At 38.4% G+C, this 20,100-nt stretch overlaps 1 protein-coding gene across 1 annotated transcript; it reads right to left on the bottom strand.

The window, feature by feature from the left end:
* Positions 1 to 1,957: 1,957 nt before the first annotated feature.
* LOC149831121 (uncharacterized) lies at positions 1,958 to 19,920 on the bottom strand. Its single transcript, XM_090012936.1, has 7 exons — positions 18,641 to 19,920; positions 17,052 to 17,166; positions 13,333 to 14,297; positions 11,335 to 11,479; positions 10,995 to 11,254; positions 2,821 to 3,130; positions 1,958 to 2,449 (listed from the first exon to the last, which is right to left on the bottom strand). The coding sequence occupies exons 1-5, from the start codon at positions 19,918 to 19,920 to the stop codon at positions 11,189 to 11,191; spliced, it is 2,571 nt and encodes an 856-aa protein (XP_089869062.1). The 3' UTR covers positions 1,958 to 2,449; positions 2,821 to 3,130; positions 10,995 to 11,188.
* Positions 19,921 to 20,100: the final 180 nt, after the last annotated feature.

Here is a 20,100-nt window from a genome sequence, read left to right as displayed (position 1 = left end):
ACAGCAAGGTGTGGGCCTGCGTCCCTAGGAGACTGGTAAACGAGCTGAAAGAACCGATCTTTGAAGTGTTAAAGCTTGGCTCATTCTTGCAGCCAGCCAAGCCGAATTCGAGTTCATAATGAGTCCGAGCTAAGCAAGCCGGGTTCAAGCTGGCTTGTTTATAGAAAAAGTATATTGTTTTAGAGATGAGAGAAATATGATTACAAAAAAATATATATGTCAAATATATTTCTTAATACCTAACGAGCTTCTCTGAGTCAAGCCGAACTGAGTACCTATTGTTCATATTCAGCTTCTTGGTTACAAAAATCACACTTGTGACCAACTTTCACAAGTTAAAAGATGTATAGAATCGCAACTGTGATTCTTCAGCCCGTGATTCAACTTTCATATGTTTGCATTGGTTTTGAAAGTTGTGTGATTGCAATTTATAATCACAAGAGCTTGAGAAAAACCTGCTTTCACGTGGTGTTTTCATTTTGAGATATTTTGATACGAGAAAAATGAATCATGCATTCCCAAAGTTATGTAAAACTTTTTCATATGAGGAAGAGCTTTGTAGGTTGGCAAATAAGGCTAGGGTTTGGAAAGAAAGCTCCACACCATGCTCAATCAGTGGTATGGAGCTTTCTCCTTCAAACTAGGGATGCATATCGGGTTGGACTTTGGGTCGGACATAATTCGACGTTAAGTTGATTGGATTCAAGCTTGGATGAATGAAGCCTATACAGAATCTGGATCTGCTTAAGCACTGGAGGGATACTTATATTCAAGATATAGCTCCTGGAGATCTATGTTAGGTTGGCTATCTTTGTGCAAGAATCCAATAGCTACTAAGAGGAATTGAACACCAGCATTCTGAGAAATATGAGACACAACCATCCAGATGTATAGAAGAAAGAATTAAAATTTAGATATGCTTGTAAGCACTAGACAATATAAACTTGTAATCTTTTTTGTATATGAACAAAGCTAATTTACAACCTGATGCATGATGAAAGCAAAAAAAGTTTTGTTTTTTTGTCAATAATATTGATCACATGTGCATCAATAATACTGCACTGACATTAACTATGACATCGATGTTGAATTAAGCAGGATCACTAGAAATAAGGGTGTGTTTGATAGCCTCGGATCTTAGATGCAAAGTAATCTAAGATTATAGGACCTCTGGCCTCACGCGCCTCTTCTCAGGCAAGTGATCCATGTATCTAGGGGAGGTCCTATGGATCCCAGAGCTGAGGATCTGAGATTCTCTATTTGCAAAACTAGCATATGGGTTGATGTCAGTTCAGAACCTCGAATCAAAATCTGACCCTCCAATCTAAGATCCAAGATCATCAAATGTTCCTTAATGGAAGCAGAAAAAGAGAAGAAAAACAAGAAAAAAGGAAAAGAAAGAAAGAATAGAGAAAATAATAGAAAAAAAAAATGAAGAGAACAAAATAGGAGAAGCAGAACCAAAAGAAAAGAAAAGGTTGCAGAGAGAGAATATTTCAGAATTCAATAAAGATGAATGGATCTCTAAAAAGTGTTAGGATTAATGGTCTAAACATGGTATAGAAGGAAAACTGCTTTAATACCATGTAAATCAATCAAATTTCAAACAAAGAAAAAAATATTAGAAACAAGAAGAAAAAGATTAGGGTAAACGGGTCCTGAGATCAAAGAGGTCTGCATGAGGGAAGGTAGAAGGGGAGATAAACAGGTCCTGCAATTGCCAATAACTGCTTTCTTATTTTATCAAAAGCCCGTTTTAAGAGAGACTAATGTAACTTGATCAAAATGCTAATGAAAACTCCTGTCAACCAAAATGATCATTACGCTACCATTTTACCAATGCATCTGTGTTCATTATATCCACAATGAAACATTGTGCTTAATAGAATAGCTTAACACAAACTAATCGATCAACTACAGGAATCTGAGGGAAATTCCATCATTACCACACAACAAATTGAATAACAAATAGTTTAATACAAATTTTAATTATGTCACTCATAATTTACATCTTCCCAAAGAAGTTCAGCACAACAGATAATAATATCATCTGCACAAAGGACGCAACCTTCTCCAAGGTAGCAGCAAAAATTTAATGAAACAAAAGGAATTGGCACAAGCAACACATGGCAAGTAGAAGCCGAGTGGATCTAAAAGTTCCATCAAAGCCGGGTTGGCTTTGGGAAGGATTTCCATCCAAACTTTACTCTATCCAGATCTTCCGGAAAATAGAAACCACCTGTGGATCTCATGACAAAGTTGAACTGCAACTCTGGTTCAAACAATTAGATGCTGATTCAAAAAGGTTTTCATGAGATGGTCTTTTTTGTTGTGTATATTGACTCATTTGTAGCAATTAGAAGCTCTCTAGCTGTCCATGTGACCTGTGTCAGACTCCTTAAAGAACCCACAATCTCAGCCCGATGGGCAGAAAGCATACGAAGGCAATCTGTAAGACAAGAATCCCAACATCAGGAGTCAATGTAACACCTTTTATGGAACCAGAGGAATAGACCAATATCTAAAGAACTTTTGATGCAATCAGAGTAACATGCTTGACAATTTATGTATTTCCTTAGATATAAGCAACAGAATAAATGTAAACCCACATCCAAATACCAGCTACGAGAAGCCCTATGCTGTGTTTATATACGGGAAGTGATTTAAAAGTGGGAAGCAAGAGGAGAGCTTATTGTCATCACATAAGAGCATCATACACGTTGACCAGCCAAGCCTCCGCCATTTGTTCAAACAGTGCCTCGAATTCAGAAGGCAAACAAACCTAACTTCATGGATTTGGAGAAATTTAAAGCCTAGTACCTGCATTCTTGGAGAAATTCAGAAGTGAAAATGAGGCTAGCACCCTTTCTTCGACTGATCTGTCAAATCTCAAGCTTTCAATCAGACTTCGTGCCAAGACAGAACATGCCATCAACAGTAACTCGACATATTCATGTTTTGCAAGTGTGTGGCTGATCCATGCAACAGTGACTAGGCATGAACGAGCAAGAGAACGGGTCCCATGACATAGAGGCAATGAAAGAGCCTCCAGAAACCTCTTCTTGCCATTAGTAAGCAGCACATTTGAAACACTTATATGCCACTTATCAATCAAATTTTCCTCTTCATCCTGGTGAATTTATCAAAGAAAAAAGAAAAGGGAGGAAAGAAGAATATATTCAGCCATAACAATAAGATCAGCACAATTTAAGGAAAAAAATGGGTTACCACAACAGTATCATAGGGAAAAGAAATTAATAAATGCAAGAAGTCATACATTAGACAAGGTCTGCAAGAACTTTGAAATGATAACTAATGAAAAAAACTGAAAAGTCAGTCAAAATGAACATCTAAGCCAGACAGATGTGGCTTGATGGTTGAATCTTAGGAACACGCTCAAGTGAATTATTTTCTCACAACCTTGGTTTTCAAATTACTGGGATCCAGCTTTCCTGAATTTGATCTTAATAATCTTATCAAGAGCATCAGAAAAAGGCTGCACACAAGGATTTTGACTTTACCTAGAGAGCACAACTGATAATGCTCTTTAACAAATGAAAAGTTATAATGTTCAAATGCAATTTGGCTTCAAGAGCATCCAACTTTATCAGGTGGCAAACATTTTAACAGCATCAGAGTTCTTGAGTATCTGATAAGGGAAGTGGAACTGCTGACATGATTGAAGTAACATTTTACCTCTTGTAACGATAATAACTATATCTATCGAAAGGGTCTTTATGCTTAAACCACCCATGAAATTCTTACTCCTGCATGATCCACTCTGAGTCAAAATGTGAAAAAAAAAAACTTCTATCTTCTAACTTCTAATTAATGGTAAAGCAGATATGGTAATTATATCTCATTCACATTTCTGCAAAACTAGAGAAAAATTAACAAAGAACTTGTTAACTACAAAGTCATCTTAGAAACGTCAAGATATGAACCAAGAATCCAAGATGCAATATATTCAATCTTCTGGAAAAGTATTTCGTGAGGAAGAGGCTTTTCTGGAGAAATTTTCTTCTGCAACCTTGAAGAAGATTCAGGGAAAGATGAGTACTTGTAAAGGAATGAAGAAGCTTCTCATTCAAGGGTATTTTATCATTTTGTCAAAGAGATGTAGACCTGTCATATGCTGCCATTAGTACAAGCTTCTAAAATGAACTATCAGGTTTAAAGATTTAAGTATCCTTTTCAATGTTTTCATGTATTTAGGATCAATTAGTTTAATTACTTAAAAAGTCGAATAGTCCTTATCCTAAAGAACCTCCCCCAACATCTATATAAGAGGCCTAGGAAGGAAATTCCAAACTCCAAATCTTCTCACCAAGATTAGAGATCTTTCACTTCCATAGAAGCTTAAAGTTGTTTGCCTCTTGCTATTTATCGTTTAAAACTATTTTAGTGCAATTCAAGAGTCAACTTCTTCCTCACTATCAGTGTTTGTTGTGGTCAGATATCCTTCAAATTCACAACCTAGAAAGCCTTAAGAACAAAAAAGTCTGAATCTGGCCACACTTGGGGGTTCTAGTTTTACTGGAGATCAATTTTAGATGTCAATTGGTAGCATCCTTAGTCCTATTTTCAAGTTACAAAAATGAGAAAAGAACTCATTGTGGAACCTTTGCGCTATGGGTCTGTGATGGTCCAACATTCAAATTTCAGTTCCCAAAGACACCATAATGCATTTTTTGCCATAAATCTTTCTTGTGGCTCCACTTGGAGTGTTCACCATCTCAAAAACCTTAATTGTGAAATTCCAATTTGGGCACCAGGGTTTCTAAAGCCCATACTGTTGAAAAAGCACCATGAAGACATGGTGTCCTTTAAATCCAGAACCAAAGATTTTTTTAAAAGATCGCATGTCTATAGGTGACCTAGGGTCCAATCTTATCCCTACTATTTGTTCATGAGGCACTCATCCTTTAGGTCCTTCTGCTGTGCTCATATGACTCCTCGTTGTCAAGATGGATACTCAAAATGGCTGTTTGAGAAGTTAGTTCAAAATGGAGTCCACTGCTCCATATATCTCGATTAAATCAAGGCATACAACCTATGTCATCTCAAACTTGCTCAATCTTTTCAGCTCAAACTCCTATAGAGTTCCTTGACAAAATCAACCAAGAACCAGCAGTTCCTTGAGGATTTTTAGCTTCATGACTCTTTTTTTTCAAATAAATGTTAGCTTTAATACTTGCTTGAATGATAAGTTGAAATCATTTCAAAACACATAAAGAGGAAAACGAAACTTAAGCTGCATAAATAGTATTGAAAAATTTAGAAAATAATAACTAAAAGAAAGGATAGCTCTTACCTAAGGAGGTCTAAGAGAGCTTTATCCTTGTGAATGGACTTAATGCCTCCAATGCACACTATCACCCACATATTGGTAATAACAACTAAACTAATTGAGTCTGATTGCATGAAAAGGATCAAGCTATCCTAAACTCCTAATCTATGTTGGTATGATCTTGTGTAGAAACTTGCATATATTGCACCATACGTCCAGCCTACGTGTACCTTGAGAAAATGATGAAATGCCCTTCTGTGATCAGGTTGTCACCATACCTGCAGTAATGAGTTGCCTTCTTTCTGATGTGCTTGGATATGGTAGTAAAGAACATAAAAGCATTCCATCAGTCAAATTTTACCTCATGGCTTCAATTTTGACCTACTTAAGGTTATCTATAAAGAACCAGGGTCATTATCATTAGATAACCTGACAAATTGTCTTGTTATATCTCACTTGGACAACAAAGTTTAGCAAATATACTAAAAGAGTGTGTCACCTAATGGATTTCCTCTAATCATTTAGCCACAGTTACTGGAAGCTTCTACACATCCCAGGAAGCTTGATTCCATGGAACCACTTTGAAAGCAAGAAGTTAGGTGTTTCTAAAGCTTGTTTGACATTTTATTGGAAGCACATTTCAAAGTACATAATTTTTTTAAACACAAGAAATCTACTTCCATTAAAATAAAAATGTTCACATATTTAAGAAATTGTAATTCCTATAGCAGGGCAACTGCAGTTGATCTATCTTAACTAAACTGAGGGACAAATGATAATTCTTCTTAATGTTTTACATAAAAGATGTAGTCTTACTAAAATCAAAGGCATTTGAGGTAATTTATTTAATACATTACACTTATCACCAAATGTCTCTTCTATTAAGAAGACCACCCATCATGGCGCTTATCAAGGAGATGTATGCATTTGCATTCCTGCCTTATCATAAAGAGCCATTAAACAAAGTTCTTGTTTAGGTGAAGAAAGTATGACTGTTTCACCAATATTTGACACTCAACAGGGGAAATTTCCATTTATATTCCAAATAATGCAATTCCCATTATAGTTGAAATCTTCTTATCTGCATGGAACTGTTGTTATTTCATTCCATTCTATTCAAATTTGACCAAAATCTGGATTAATTGCAACCAGATCAATCAATCAAATCTTGATATAGGATGAGTTGCTTTGATGAATCTCTTTGTTGGTATCTGTGTGAGACAATGATAAAGACAAGAAAGAGTTCATGAATAAGATTAAAACCAAGAAGCTATGTCACATAGGTGCGGGTGCGGATGCGACACTTTAAAAAAACTTGGGTGCGGGGAGGATATATATATATATATATATTAACAGTTTTAAGTTAACACTATGTATATTTGTGTGCATTTATGTATTTATATAATATAATATAGAAAAAAATGGACTTGATTAGGGTTAACTGAATCTACTTTTGGATAGAAATGGACCTCAGTGTGGTTGACTTCACCTAACACAAAGGAAGCTGTGTCCAAGTGTCACACCCGCCTAGGTGCAACGCGGGTGCGGTGCCCTGTTAGAAGAGTCCGTGTGACATAGCCAAGAAGATTAGGTGGGTCAAGATACATAGCCGTAGCTATACACACACACACACACACACACACACACACACACACATATATATATATATATATATACACACTACAATAAATACATAGCCAATAACAATTTTTAAAAAGAAGAAAATCAACTATAAAATACTGAAATAATAAATTGCCCTTCAGCTGAACCAAAATGATGTAATAAATTATCCAATTGTAATTTTTACATTTGAAGTCACCCCAAGAAAATAGCTAGAGAACAAATACAATCAAAGAAATATGCCAATTGTTGGCATGTTTCTGGGAGGTATGGTGTGAAATCCTTCTTCATAAATGCAACAGATACTAAGAGGATACTTTCTCTGATATGTGGGAAAGGCATGGACAATCTCTCTCCCTTATGCCATCATACATAGGAAACAAGTTGATTGGAGATCCATCAAAATAATTGAATCAACTCAAGATGCATTCTATGGAATCTCCTCGGTGAACTTATTGTCATACCCAAATGATCTCATCATTTCAACAAAAAATTCAGCTGCATTCTATAATTGGCTTGGACAAAAAGATCCACCGAGTATTAGGCTAACTCCATTGCTTCCTTTCTCGAACGTCTATAACTACATTGGTAAATAATACATTTTCCTAGACTGTTAACAGCTGAATGCAGCATTGCTAAAGAGGGAAATAGAATCAAGAAATGAAACAGGAAACCAGAAAGCAATAAATGAAGGCCTTCTAGGTCCTTGTGAACTCATAAATGAGAAACTAGAACATGCTTAAGATGCGATTAGGAAGTTTCTTATCTTTTAATTAGGAAGTAAAATGAATTAAATTTGCCATACTATATAATAGTAATATCTTATTCATCTCTCTCTCTTATTCATCTCTCTCTCTCTCTCTCTCTCTCTCTCTCTCTCTCTCTCTCTCTCTCTCTCTCTCTCTCTTGTTCTACACACGCATATATAGATAATTCTTCATATTATGTGTATCTGTGTCATATCTGCATTTATGTCTATGTGACAGTTGAGAATGTTTTTTGGATGTCTTGAATTATAGTTAATTTGCAACTATATCAGCATATACAAGTAAAAATGCCAGTGCCATGAACAATGCTTTCTGGATGGAATTTTGAAAATCAAAGATGCTAATAGAGATCAAGAATGCAACTTGGAAGCTCTTCAGCCTCTGTAAAATATACATACTGATGAAGACAGTTTTGAAAACTTTGATCAGTATCTGCATCCTATTTTAGGTTAGCAAAGCTGCAAGTAGATGTACCAACCACATTCTTATGTGATGTCCTTCCCCCAAAATTGCAGTCAATTATTAGCTTAGATTCATAGTTGTCAGTTGCTCTTGGAATTTCATCATTGCAATGATATACCTAATTGCATACTTGAGGCAGAATATGGGGATAATGGTGCTAGGGAAGATAAAGGTCCTACCAGTGTTGTGAAAAGCGCGCCTCAAGGGCAAGGCCCCTTGAGCCTGGAGGCACGCTAAAAAAACATAAATAGCTTGAGGCGTATGCCTCATGGCAAGGCATGCCTCAGGCTAAGGCGCGTGCCTCGCAATGTTTGGGTCAACTGGGGGTCAAAACCCACATTTAACCCAAATTAGGGGAGGCCCTGACTGTTTAGGGCACTCCCCTTGTCTCTCGCTCTCCCTCTCTTTCCCTCTCCCTCTTGCTATCTCTCTCATATCTCGTCTCTCGCTCTCCCTCTCTCTGTGTTGTCTCTCTCGTCTCTCACTCTCTGTCTCTCCCACTCGTCTCTAGTCTCTCGCCTCTCGCTCTCCCTTTCTCTTTGTCTCTCTCCCTCTCTCTGCCGAAAGGAAGAAGAAGAAGGTATGTTGTGTTGTCTCCCTCAGCCAACAGGTACTCTCTCTCTCTTTGTCTCTTGTCTTCAACCAGCTTCTTTGTTTTCTCCGCTTTTCTTCTTCTCTTCTACAATTTTCATCAAAATTGCTCTATTGTCTTTTAACAATCAGATGTTCTTGGTTTTTTTGGCTCTTAAACCAGTGAATTGTCTGAATTTGATAGACCATGACTTCCATCTTTTATTTGGTTTGTTATGTACCAAATATAAAGCTGGAAATTCCAATTAATGTTGGATTTGTGTGATAAAATCAATGCTTTGGAATGTCATGTCCTCTTTCTACGGTTTGCTTGTAAAAATGGTTGAAGATTTGCTTCAAGATTACTTTATTTGTCATTTAATATTTTGGCATCATGTATCATATATTTTAAAATGGAAAGAAATTCATGTATGTGAAAAACAATGCACTACATTCCTAAATTTCTTTATGGGCCATAGTTATGAATGGCCTTGCTCACTTGCTGTTTTTGTGAAGAAGGTATCTGCATGAAGTTTGTCAACCACCTGTGGTGCATCAGAATTTCAAATCTAGAGTTAGCTTGCTTTTCGTAAATGTATTAGAAATTGGAATTTGAGCAAGCTTGTTTTATATGCTAATATGCATTATATGATGATGACATGATGTTGAGAAATTTGATTGTTAGTAGTTTTGTTACTTAATTTTTTATTGAATGCTCATATTTTATTTGTTAGATACTTACATAGATCAAGTTGTTGCATTAATGTTATTTTTACATATTAATCTTATGTCACAAGGACTCAGCATAGAGGCCGTCGCACCCGCATTGACGTGATGCGGGTTCGGGTGCAGGTGCCACACCTGGTGTGATCAATGTGACCTTGGGTGCGGTCAACCCGTACCTAGGGTTATTTTTGTCCAAAATAGTTACCCTAAAAAAATTAAATTATTTAAAGTTTTGTCCCATATACAAAGTTTTGAAAGTTTGAAAAGTTATGCATTAAATGTTTTGAGCCACGTACATTCTTTTACTGTTTTTAAAAAGTTGTCATAAAAAGTTGAGTCATTACATTCTTTTATACTTTTTATAGAGCCTTGTCATAAATGCATTAATAAAAAAGGGAAAACTGCATTGAAATGAATTTCTGTATTAAATAGAGAGAACCGAGTAGGTTAGATTCTGTATTAAATGTACTTTTGTATTAAATGTGGAGAACCGAGTAGGTCAAACTTTTGTATTAAATGCATTAATAAAAAAAAGTGAAAATTGCATTGAAATAGACTTTTATATTAAATGTATATAAATCTAAATCTTATTAAGCAATACCCGATTAAAAATTTGATTAAGCAATACTTCTAATTTTTTATTGTTTCTGGTGAAAAACAGATTTTTTTATTGAGAGCTTTTTTTATGGATAAGTTATATATATATATATATATATATATATATATATATACCCTCCCGCACCCAAGTTTTTTTAAAGTGCCGCATCACCACACCCGCACCTATGTGACAGTGTTAATCTCATATTTTCGGTATTTATTTGAGATTTTCTATTTCTTATTGGTTGTTGCTTCATTAATAAAGAATTTCTTTTATTCATTTTTTAAAGTTTTCAAAAATATATTTTTGAGGCTTACGCTTTACGCCTCTCTTCATTTTTGGTAGAACGCTTCGCTATGCCTCAACGCTTTTCACAACATTGGGTCCTACTTATGACATTTTCAAAAGGTATTTATAAATGCCCATGATCAATTTCTAGAATAGTGATAAAGAAGAGCTTTGACCGATCATTCATTACTGATACTTGGAGAAGTAACTTTAGACAAACTTTCAAAAGAGTAGTGGAAAATAACTATTTCATAAATGATGCTCAAACATCGAAAGAGTTTTGTCTTGTTCTTGATGCTCACATGGAAAACATATGATTATCAGCCATCTAACTCAGCTGCATATTGCAATTTACATAGAAACTGCTAAAAAACATTCACCTTTTCTCAAAATTATCAACAAATTAGAAATAAGGAAATGGATAATAAAAAATTTGTATTTTCCCAGTAAATGTTTCATCTATTAGAAAAGAGTCCAAGCATGGAAAACTGAAATTGTTGAAAAATAACTAGATACCCTTTAGAAAATCTTCCAAGAGAATAAAAATAAAAGCAAGATCAATTACAATGAATAGCATTTTCAGCATGAAGTTCAAGAATATTGACAATAAAGGAATTTCTGATGTGCAATGTGTGATCAGTGATAATCACAAAAAATTGCAAGTAAATGATACCTGCTGGGTAGTATCCATGATAGCACCCTTGTCATCAAATGTGTTGGAACAAATGTCATCCATGCCTGCCTGCTCTAGCAGCCACGTTTCAATTGATGTTTCTCCTGAGTAAGAAAAACGACCTCCCAAGAGCAAAAGGGCTTTGCCAGATTGCTCTTGAACCTTCACGTCATGCGAAGTGAAATCCAAGAATGTTACAATAGCATCAATTGCCTCTTCTCTGTATACGCTATGCCCGAGAGAATCACCCTGCAATATAACTGCCATTCCATATAGGGACTATAGAGGTTCTGAAACAGCTTTACTAAATTTCAATAACTAACTTATGGAGAAAAAATACCAGAAGATCAAGCTGCAAGAGAACAACAGCAATTAAGGGCCGCTGTTCTATAGGTGCACGTTGGAGGTAGACCAGTAGGACATGCATTGTGTTCACTGAGCCTTCATTTTTCAATCCATTGAGGAACTTGTTGATCTGATTTCTCCTGAGGCATGCACAAGTGAGCAAGAAGATCAATTTTCTGTCTTACCGGCTATATAGTAACAGTATTGTTTTGCTCTAACCAAGACATTCACAAGATTTCATCATACACATTCCTAGAACAATTTCCAAGAGATACTATGGTTTCACAAATAGCTTGAGACTGACTTCTTTCCCGTAGATAGTAATATATATGGAACAGTTAATGACTCCTGACAGAAATTTAAAAAAAGAAAAGATGCACTAAAGACAATGAAATAAATAATCTGGATTCTGGCTACATGTCATGTTAACTCCAATTTGGTATACCTTATCTCTGAACCAAACAAAAGAAGATATGGTCAAACTTGCTCCAAGGAAGAGGATAAAATATGCTCAAAACTTTGATGAATCTTTCATATATGATGCCACTACCATTAAGCATTTCAAATTATCAAGGTGTTTGGTATACTTGTTGCAGAAAAGCAGGGAGGAAATTAATGCGCTTTTCATTCTTGGAGCACCTATCTCACTGGTCTGAGTACTCAACAATTAGAGAACAGGATACATCACACCAAAGGCAGGCCATGCAGACTGATCAAGCACTACAAATTTCATTTAGAATATTTAAACTACAATCCAGATTTCAGATCACTTGAAGACGTTTCCCTGAGAGAACATGATAGAATGACCAGAATATGATGGGTACTCAATACATGCGAGAACATAGAATGAGAAATTGTGGCCACTGGTGAAGCGTGAGAACAGGGTAGATTGATGAGAGTAGAAGGGAGATAAGCCTCAAGAAAAAAATACAAAATAAAAAAAACATGAAAAAATGGATCTTTTTTATTTCTTAAAAAAAGTGTTTTCAGGTTCAAAATACATTTCTGAAAAGAAGTGTTTTTCTTTATTTTAAAGTCCAAACAAGTTTTTATGGTAAAACTATTTTCATAACACCTTTTTAGGCATCATCCAGATGGGGCCCCAGTCTTCTTTCCAGTAATAAAGACTACTCATCTAGCAAGATGTAGCCAGAATAGTTTTCCTTCACACATTTGGATCATGTTATTTACAATTCCTGTGAGCAATGGTTTAAGATCATACAGGCTTAATAATGTTACCAGTTCAGTTTACGAGCATTTAACTTGATGCATAAGAAGAATAAGTAATCATTCGTGCCACTATTCTGTTTTCTCTTGTGTCACTATTGTCACAGAAACCTCCTTAAGGCAGCCAAGCGTCCAATATTTATTCTCTTCTGACACATACTTGGGTCACTCTACATGGTTTTCAGAATAAGTGCAATCTTCCCGAAATCTTTTAGAGGCTTTCCTTCCAGTTCGGTGGAGAGCTCAAACACCCATTCCTCCTTGATTGACAAGCTAATCTTTCTTCTCTATCCTTCACTAAGAATTTTTTAACAATAGAATACACACCACAAGAAAGAAGTTTAAAACAATAGTATGCATACCACCATGATGAACATTCCATAAAGAGGTTCTCCACTTGGGTGTATGTTGTCATGACTAAATGGCACCTAGTCAACTACACCCAGCAGGGTGTATAAAGGATGTTTACGAGGTTTATGTGAATCATATGATGTCAGTACACAGTCATTAATAGGGGCCTTAGTTGCCTTATCCTGGTTTAAAGTTTTTCACAGTACAGATCTAGGGATCCAATGCTTCCTTGGATAAAATCACATAAAAAAAATGATAGTGTAGCAATAGACTCATCTTTCCAAGCACTCACACTTTTGAATATGCACTTACTTTGCTTATGCTGACATGATTATCCAAATATACGTTTGCTTTTCTAGTACCGCCATGAAGAATTGAAAGAAGAAACATATGTTCTAAGGAAACATAGACATACCTGCTTAAGCATAGTAGCTCTATCAGCAATAATAGAGCACACGAACTAGATTTTCCTTGGTTGCTCAGTAAGAGTTCAAGAATGGAGGACTTCTTGATGTTTTCAGCCAAGTAGTGCCTGCAACTTCCATCACCTTGAATGCAAGAATTTAAAAGAACTGCAGCATTCTTTCCCTCATGGGAATCACCTACTTCAAGTGTTCGGATCAGCAACTCCAGGCCTCCAAGTGCGACCATTTGTTTAGCATTCTCTACATTTTTGTCAATGTCGAAACCAGTAAGAAGTTGTCCCAACAGGTAAAGTGCTGCTACTCGAGGGCTGCATTTGACAGTGAACAAGCTCTGCATCCGGTCACCACACTCTAAAACCCTAAGGATCAGTTCCACCAACTCATGAGATAGCATTTGCCTGGCCCTAGGTTTCAGAAGATAAAGCAAGACTCCAGCCTTCAGAAAGAGAATATCATTCCTGAGCAATCTGACAAAAAATTTCAGCTGCGGATCTGCATTAAGTATTATTTGCCTGTTTACTTTGTTTCTTACTACTAATTCAGCTAGGATTGACATTGCCAGCTCTAAAATCTCATCATCCTTCGAAGAAGAAATCACTTCTAACATCCCCTCAATGACAGCAGCTTTTGATAGGGATAATTCCACAATTGGGTCGCCTTGTGAATCCAACCAAGCTTTGGCAATCAAACGTACAGCAATTTCACAGTCGCTGAGATTATCTGAAGTGTAGAGTACCTTAATGGGTCTAGCAAGATCATTACATGGAATATCAAGATTCAGATCTCCAACATCTTCATTTTTCTCAGTGTGGCTGCTGACATCAGAGCCTACTACTGGTTGTCTATGACATGAGAATAAATGAAAATATTCGGATGCCAAAATATCAGATGTCAAATCAAGTTTTTCATTTCCCCATTTCTGACTCGAAGATTGTTCACGATACCCCAAAACACTCTGCCTTGGAAAGAAAAAAGCAATGTTAAAAGCATTCATAGAAAGAACAAATATGATAATAAAGTTCCTAATTTCTAGAATTTGAGAAATACAAAGATGCTGATTGCCACTCAAAGTAAGAGAAAAAAAAGATGCAAAAGGTACAAAGATAACACACATAGTATACAGCATGTTAGAAAGAAAAGGAAGACACACACACAGAGAGGGAGAGAAATAGGCAATTCTATGGCATTCTTATATCACATTCTGACAGTTTTGTTGGTCAAACTAGCACTGGGACCCATATAAGACAAAGTCAAGCTTCAGCCTGGGTATTTGATATCGGCTCAGCACATAGATGCCAGGCTTGAGCTCATATTGGTAAAACTCAAGGAAGCTCAAGCTTGGTTCAGCAATCCAACATAAGCTATATGTAATAAAATATTCCTTTTACAAGGAGGTATAGGATTGACACCCGTGATCTTAGGTTTGAGAAGCCACCCTACTAACTGTCAAAGCATGAGTTCTTGTGAAGAAGACTTATAAGGCTAATATATAGGGTAAATATTGGCTACTGAAGAAGGTAAGGAACTAATGAGTAGAAATCACCCTTTCTTCAAAAATTTCCATTTTTTTTGTAAAATCAAATGTTACAATGTGATCTACATGGTTTGTTTAGTAGGAAACTTGTTTTGAATCATGTGATTATGACAAGTAATTAGATTTCTAAAGGGATTCAAAAATCAACCGCCCACAATGTGCCAAAATTTCATAACTCAAAGAATCACATTTTTACATAAGAAAAACATGACCCAAGGCTTGATCCTTAGCAAACAAACAAACCATGATGAACACATCCATCCATGTGGTTAGATTGAGTCGATACAACTTGCACCTATGATTTCTAGCTCATTAGTTCCTTACCTTCATTGGTAGCAAATATTTTTCCCTAATATATAATGCCTTAAAACAAACTTACCAGTTGAGATTGAGATCAAGCTCAGTTCATTTAATTAAACAAGCTTAAAAATGAGTGCCAGCTCAGCTCATTTATTTTATAAATGAGTTTGAGACAAGTTTCTATTTAGTTGAGGTAAGTTCAGCTCACTTCCCAACCATACTAGCTGTTAAAATATGAATGATTAAATATAAAAGAATATATATATATATATATATAATGCCCATCAAGAACATTTTGGTCATTTCACATTATGTAACTAGGTTAGGAATAGGCTAGTTAAATAGTCTTTTTTTGTTTTTTTTAATAAATGTAATTTACATTTAATGTAAGGGACTCTATGGGAATCTCCCATAGAGACGTTGGGATAGCTCCCAACGTCTCTATGGGAGCTCCCAAGGCTCCCTCTATCTTGTATAAATAGGGGCATAATGTCCCCATTTATTCTAAAGCTTCTCACTAAGCTTTTTGACAATTAAGAATATTTTTTACATTGTTTTGCAAGCCCTAATTGGCTTATTGTGTTATCCTTAAAGTGGATTTGTGGTTGTATTGTGGGTTTGTATGCCCTTTGTTGGCTTGTATTTATTTTCTGCTCATTTCATTATAACTAGCATGACCAGAGTTTGATAATTCGAATTAGGTGATACTTAAAAGGTGATAACAAGGACAATGCACCACGAAGGCTACACAGAATGGATTGAAAGACACATGAAAACATTCCTGCTGCATACAAAAGTTACATTTTCTATGGAAACTGCCCCACAATGAATCCGGATCAGGTGCCATATGATGGCACAATTTTTCCTGCCTTACGCACCCCTCCATCAGGTTTGGGCCCCACAACTGACATGCCCTATCCCCAAGATGGAGGGCAATCAGGTGTGTAAGGCACAAAAAATTGTGTCATCATATGGCACCTGATCCGGACTGCCCCACAATTCCTTTTGGATATTCAATACACTATTTGATTAGAATAAAATACTAAAATATAATTAAAAGTGGCATTTCTCTAATACCAACTAAGTAGTCAAAAGCGCCAGTCAGCACCCAAGCAACAGTCCCCTAAAGGCCTAATCGATGCCTAGGCAAAACTAGTACGCCTAGACAGGACCAAAAAAAGAAAACAATAAAAAAAAATACATATTAACACAATTTATGAAGCTAATTGAAACTAATACAAACACATTATTCATGAGTAAAGTTAAACAATTAAAACATAATTACAACTCTAACATTCAGATCCATCTAAACAAATATTTGTTTAGTTGTATCACCTAGAGACCAACAAAATAATATAATTATTTAAAATAAAAATAAAATTTACTTAAAACCTTAGATGTTTCAAAATAAACAGCCAAAATATGATTATAATGTGGTGCACCACCGCCACACCCCACCCCAACCCCCCCCCCCCCAAAAAAAAAAAAAAAACCAATCATTTATCAGTTTGTTGCATGATGAACCCCATCAATCCTCAGTAGAAAAATCATGATGGAATTGTTTTTTTCATCTCTCTATCTTTATGGGCATCATTCTAATTCTTTATTTTGTTTTTTCCCTTCTTTTTGTGTGGATACTATTGGGGTCCAAATTATCTTTTGTCGAATCCCCTAACCAGAGCCCGTCGACGGGAAAAGTTTCTAGTACATACAAAAGTAATAAGCCTTGAATAAACAGAGAAATCATTCGGTACTGACTGTAGGATTAATAACTATATTTCCAAACAGAAAAACAGTTCACAGACCAAAAAGCAGAGGAATAAATATAAAAAAAAAAGAAAAAAAGAGGAACATAAGGGAGAGGTAATGGCTTACATTACTGGATGTGGCTCTCGACAGCCGCTTACCAACTTCCTCATGGTTTCGAGGAATGCGATCTCCATTCCCATCCCACTCCACTTCACACGCAGGGCTGAACACAGTTTGGTACCTAAAACACAGACACCCCAAGCATTACCAATGTTGGTTTACTAATGAAATAAGCTCTACATGCTGGTTTATTAGTTGCTCGTGGTTCGACTGTAAAGAGCTCGTTTGAACTCGTGAAATAAGCTCCACAAGCTGAGCATGAACCATATTTGTTTGACTCGGCTCATTTCAGTATAAACTCGTTAAGTAGTAATTTTAAATATATTTTACATCACATAATATAGACTGGAACCGACAAATGATCAAATTATTTCACTTGCAATTTCTTTTCATTATTCTATTACTTTAAGCTTTAAAACAATGTTTTTTTTAAACAAACCAGCTGGAGCTCGGCTTGGCTTGGCTCGGCTCGGTTCACCACAAAAAATGAGCCAAGTTTAAACCCTTCAAGCTAGGCTCCTTCTGCTCATTTACCAAAGAACCAAACCCCATTTATCCGTGTGGGTCTGGATTTTTATCTGGTTCTGGATTTGAAATCAATTTATCAGATCCCACGTAGGGACGCCCACGGTCTAGATTTGGGTCGCATATTTGATCGCATTCATAGTTGGATTTAGAAAAAAACAAAAAACTAGAAAAAAAAAGATAAAAAACCGACCAGACCCATCAATTACAGTAAAAACACCCTCATGCAAATTTATTGAAACTGGTGCAGGGCTCGCTTTAAGAATGGAGGTGAGGGCCCGTTCGTTTCATGGGCAGCGCCTTTCGTGTGAAAAGCACGTCTTTCGAGACAACACTTCCAACGTGGGGAACCCCTATCCTGTGGGGAGGTATCAATCAATCATCAACTCGTTTTCGTACGAAACGTGCCTACGAAAACGCTGGGCCTCACATTATGGGATGTTCTGTACGAAGAGAAGGCGGGCTCAGCACCGTTTGCCCATGGAAGCGTTCGATTCAGCGCCGTGGGAAGGAGCCCCCTTTCATTCTCTCGAGGCACTTTCCTAAGAAACACCCTAAAACCGACGCATTTGTTTAATATTTCAGTTGAAATTCACTTAACTTTGACACCATGAGAAAAATGGGGGAGACGGTTTCAAAAATACATCTCTAGTCCTGAGATCTCCATTCTAGGTTTGAGATCCATACAGTCAAGAGGCACCCAAAGCATTAGAACATCTTCAGTTAGGGATCTTGATTCTCCCGCATCAGGATTTCTGGAATAGGCACGATTATCCATAAAAACCAGGATATACAGCAAATGAATTTACCCCATTTTATCCTAAAAGCCAACAGCTGTGAAAAAGTACGCAGCCCAATCATTCACTTCCATAACCCCACCCACCGAAAAGCCATTTATCTCGAAAAGCCAAAAGCATCGAAGAATTTCCGCATGACACACCCAACCCAACTATCCAAGATATCTCTCTTCTCAGAAAAAACACTTTTTTTATCCACCGAAATCCAAAATGATTCAAAGAGGACCCCGAAATCCAGAAGATCCAAAGAGAAGGCGATACGAATATACTCACAGGCTTTTTTTGATCAACGGCTGGGAGTTGCTGAGCTTGGGCCTGGAGGGTACGGAGACGGAGGGGAAGTCCGCTCCCCGAACCCCGCTCTTGACCCACTCCTTGTAGTAGAGCGCGAACTCGAGCGTGCCCATGTCCATCTGCTCGTTGTAGAGCCCGCCCAGCACCCGCACCCTCCTCGACTGCACGTGGTTGCCCTCCGAGATCGAACCCAGTTCCTGGTTGTACCACACCTTGAGGTGCAGCAGGTGCGGCAGGAAGAGGTAGTCCCAGAGCTCCGGCAGCAACGCCGTCCGGGCCGTGAACGGCGAGTCGCAGAACACCTGCAGCAGGTGCTTCGCCGACGAACGGTCGTCCCGCGCTAGCTTGTACGCCACCGAGAGGTAGAGCTCCGCGCACGCCGCCAGCCGGGAATTCGGTATCCCGGCCGTCGTCAGGTGCCGCTTTTTCGACGAGGCCAGGCCGGCGACGGCGCCGAGCGACCGGACCGGACCACGCAGAGATTCCGCCGCCGCCCGGTTCTCCGCTTCCCGCTCCACCGCCTCCATCCCCGACCGAAGGCTCACCAGAACCTTCGCCTCCTCCGTCCGCCTCGCCGATCGCCCCCATTTCTCCGAATCCGGATCGAGATCCAGGCAGGAGCAGCACTTGTCCCTAATAGAAACTCTAAACCTCTCCTCCTTGATGAATTTCCCGGCGAACCCGCTCAGGATCGAGACGACAGCCTGGAAATCGTCGTCTCCGGCGTCCGTTTCGCCGCCGGTCGTCATGGTCGCCGGGGCCGTCGCGTCGCCGTCCCGGCAGACCCGGGCGGAAACCTTCGACTCGGCGTCGGAGAGGGCCGGCTTCCGGACCGATCGCCGCGGCGTCGACTGGTCCGACGGCATCCGCCGGTGGAAGGACCCGTCCTGGGCCAGCAATTTGCTTTCGCGGCAGATCTGGATCGGGAACCCGGAGTCCTTGTGGTCCCTCGAGCTCCTCGTCTCGGACGCCGGCGTACCGGCGCTACTCATCCGAGTCGGGAACCCCGACTCGGATCTGCGTAGGGCCCTCGTGCTCCCCCTCGTGGTGGTGTCCCGGCAGAGCTGGATCGTGAACACGGAGTCCGCCTCCGAATTGCGCGGCTTCCGGACCGACCTCCGCGGCGTGGGGCGGTCAGACGGGCCCGGCTGATCAGTGTCGGTCGGGAACTGTACGGACCGGCGGAGCGTGGATCGCTCCGGCACGGGACGCCGCCGGAACCCTTCTTGGGAGAGGAGCGCCTCCAGTGAGAGCGGCATTTTCCGTCCTGGGGGTCGCCGGAGGCACCGAAGCGGAACCGTGGAACGGTGAGCTCCATTGGTTGAGAGGGAGGGGAGGAAGATAAAAGAGAGAGGGGAGTGGAGTGGAGTGGAGGGTGAAGACAAATATGAAAAACGACGATGCTCTTACTGTGGTGTAAATCTAGAAATTTAATTACT

This window comes from Nuphar pumila, chromosome 7 (genome assembly GCF_984573655.1).
Source record: "Nuphar pumila chromosome 7, dmNupPumi1.hap1.1, whole genome shotgun sequence".
Classification (NCBI taxonomy): Eukaryota; Viridiplantae; Streptophyta; class Magnoliopsida; order Nymphaeales; family Nymphaeaceae; genus Nuphar; species Nuphar pumila.
The sequence above is the reverse complement of the archived record's forward strand: the minus strand, read 5'-3'. Positions and strand labels throughout refer to the sequence as shown.

Excerpts from the sequence above, each read along its gene's own strand:
- LOC149831121 (XM_090012936.1), bottom strand. The coding sequence starts at position 19,920 with ATGCCGCTCTCACTGGAGGCGCTCCTCTCCCAAGAAGGGTTCCGGCGG. Across the intron at positions 14,298-17,051 it reads CGAGAGCCACATCCAGTAAT|AGTGTTTTGGGGTATCGTGA; the intron begins GTAAGCCATTAC and ends TTTCCAAGGCAG. Across the intron at positions 11,480-13,332 it reads GAGCTACTATGCTTAAGCAG|GAGAAATCAGATCAACAAGT; the intron begins GTATGTCTATGT and ends TGCATGCCTCAG.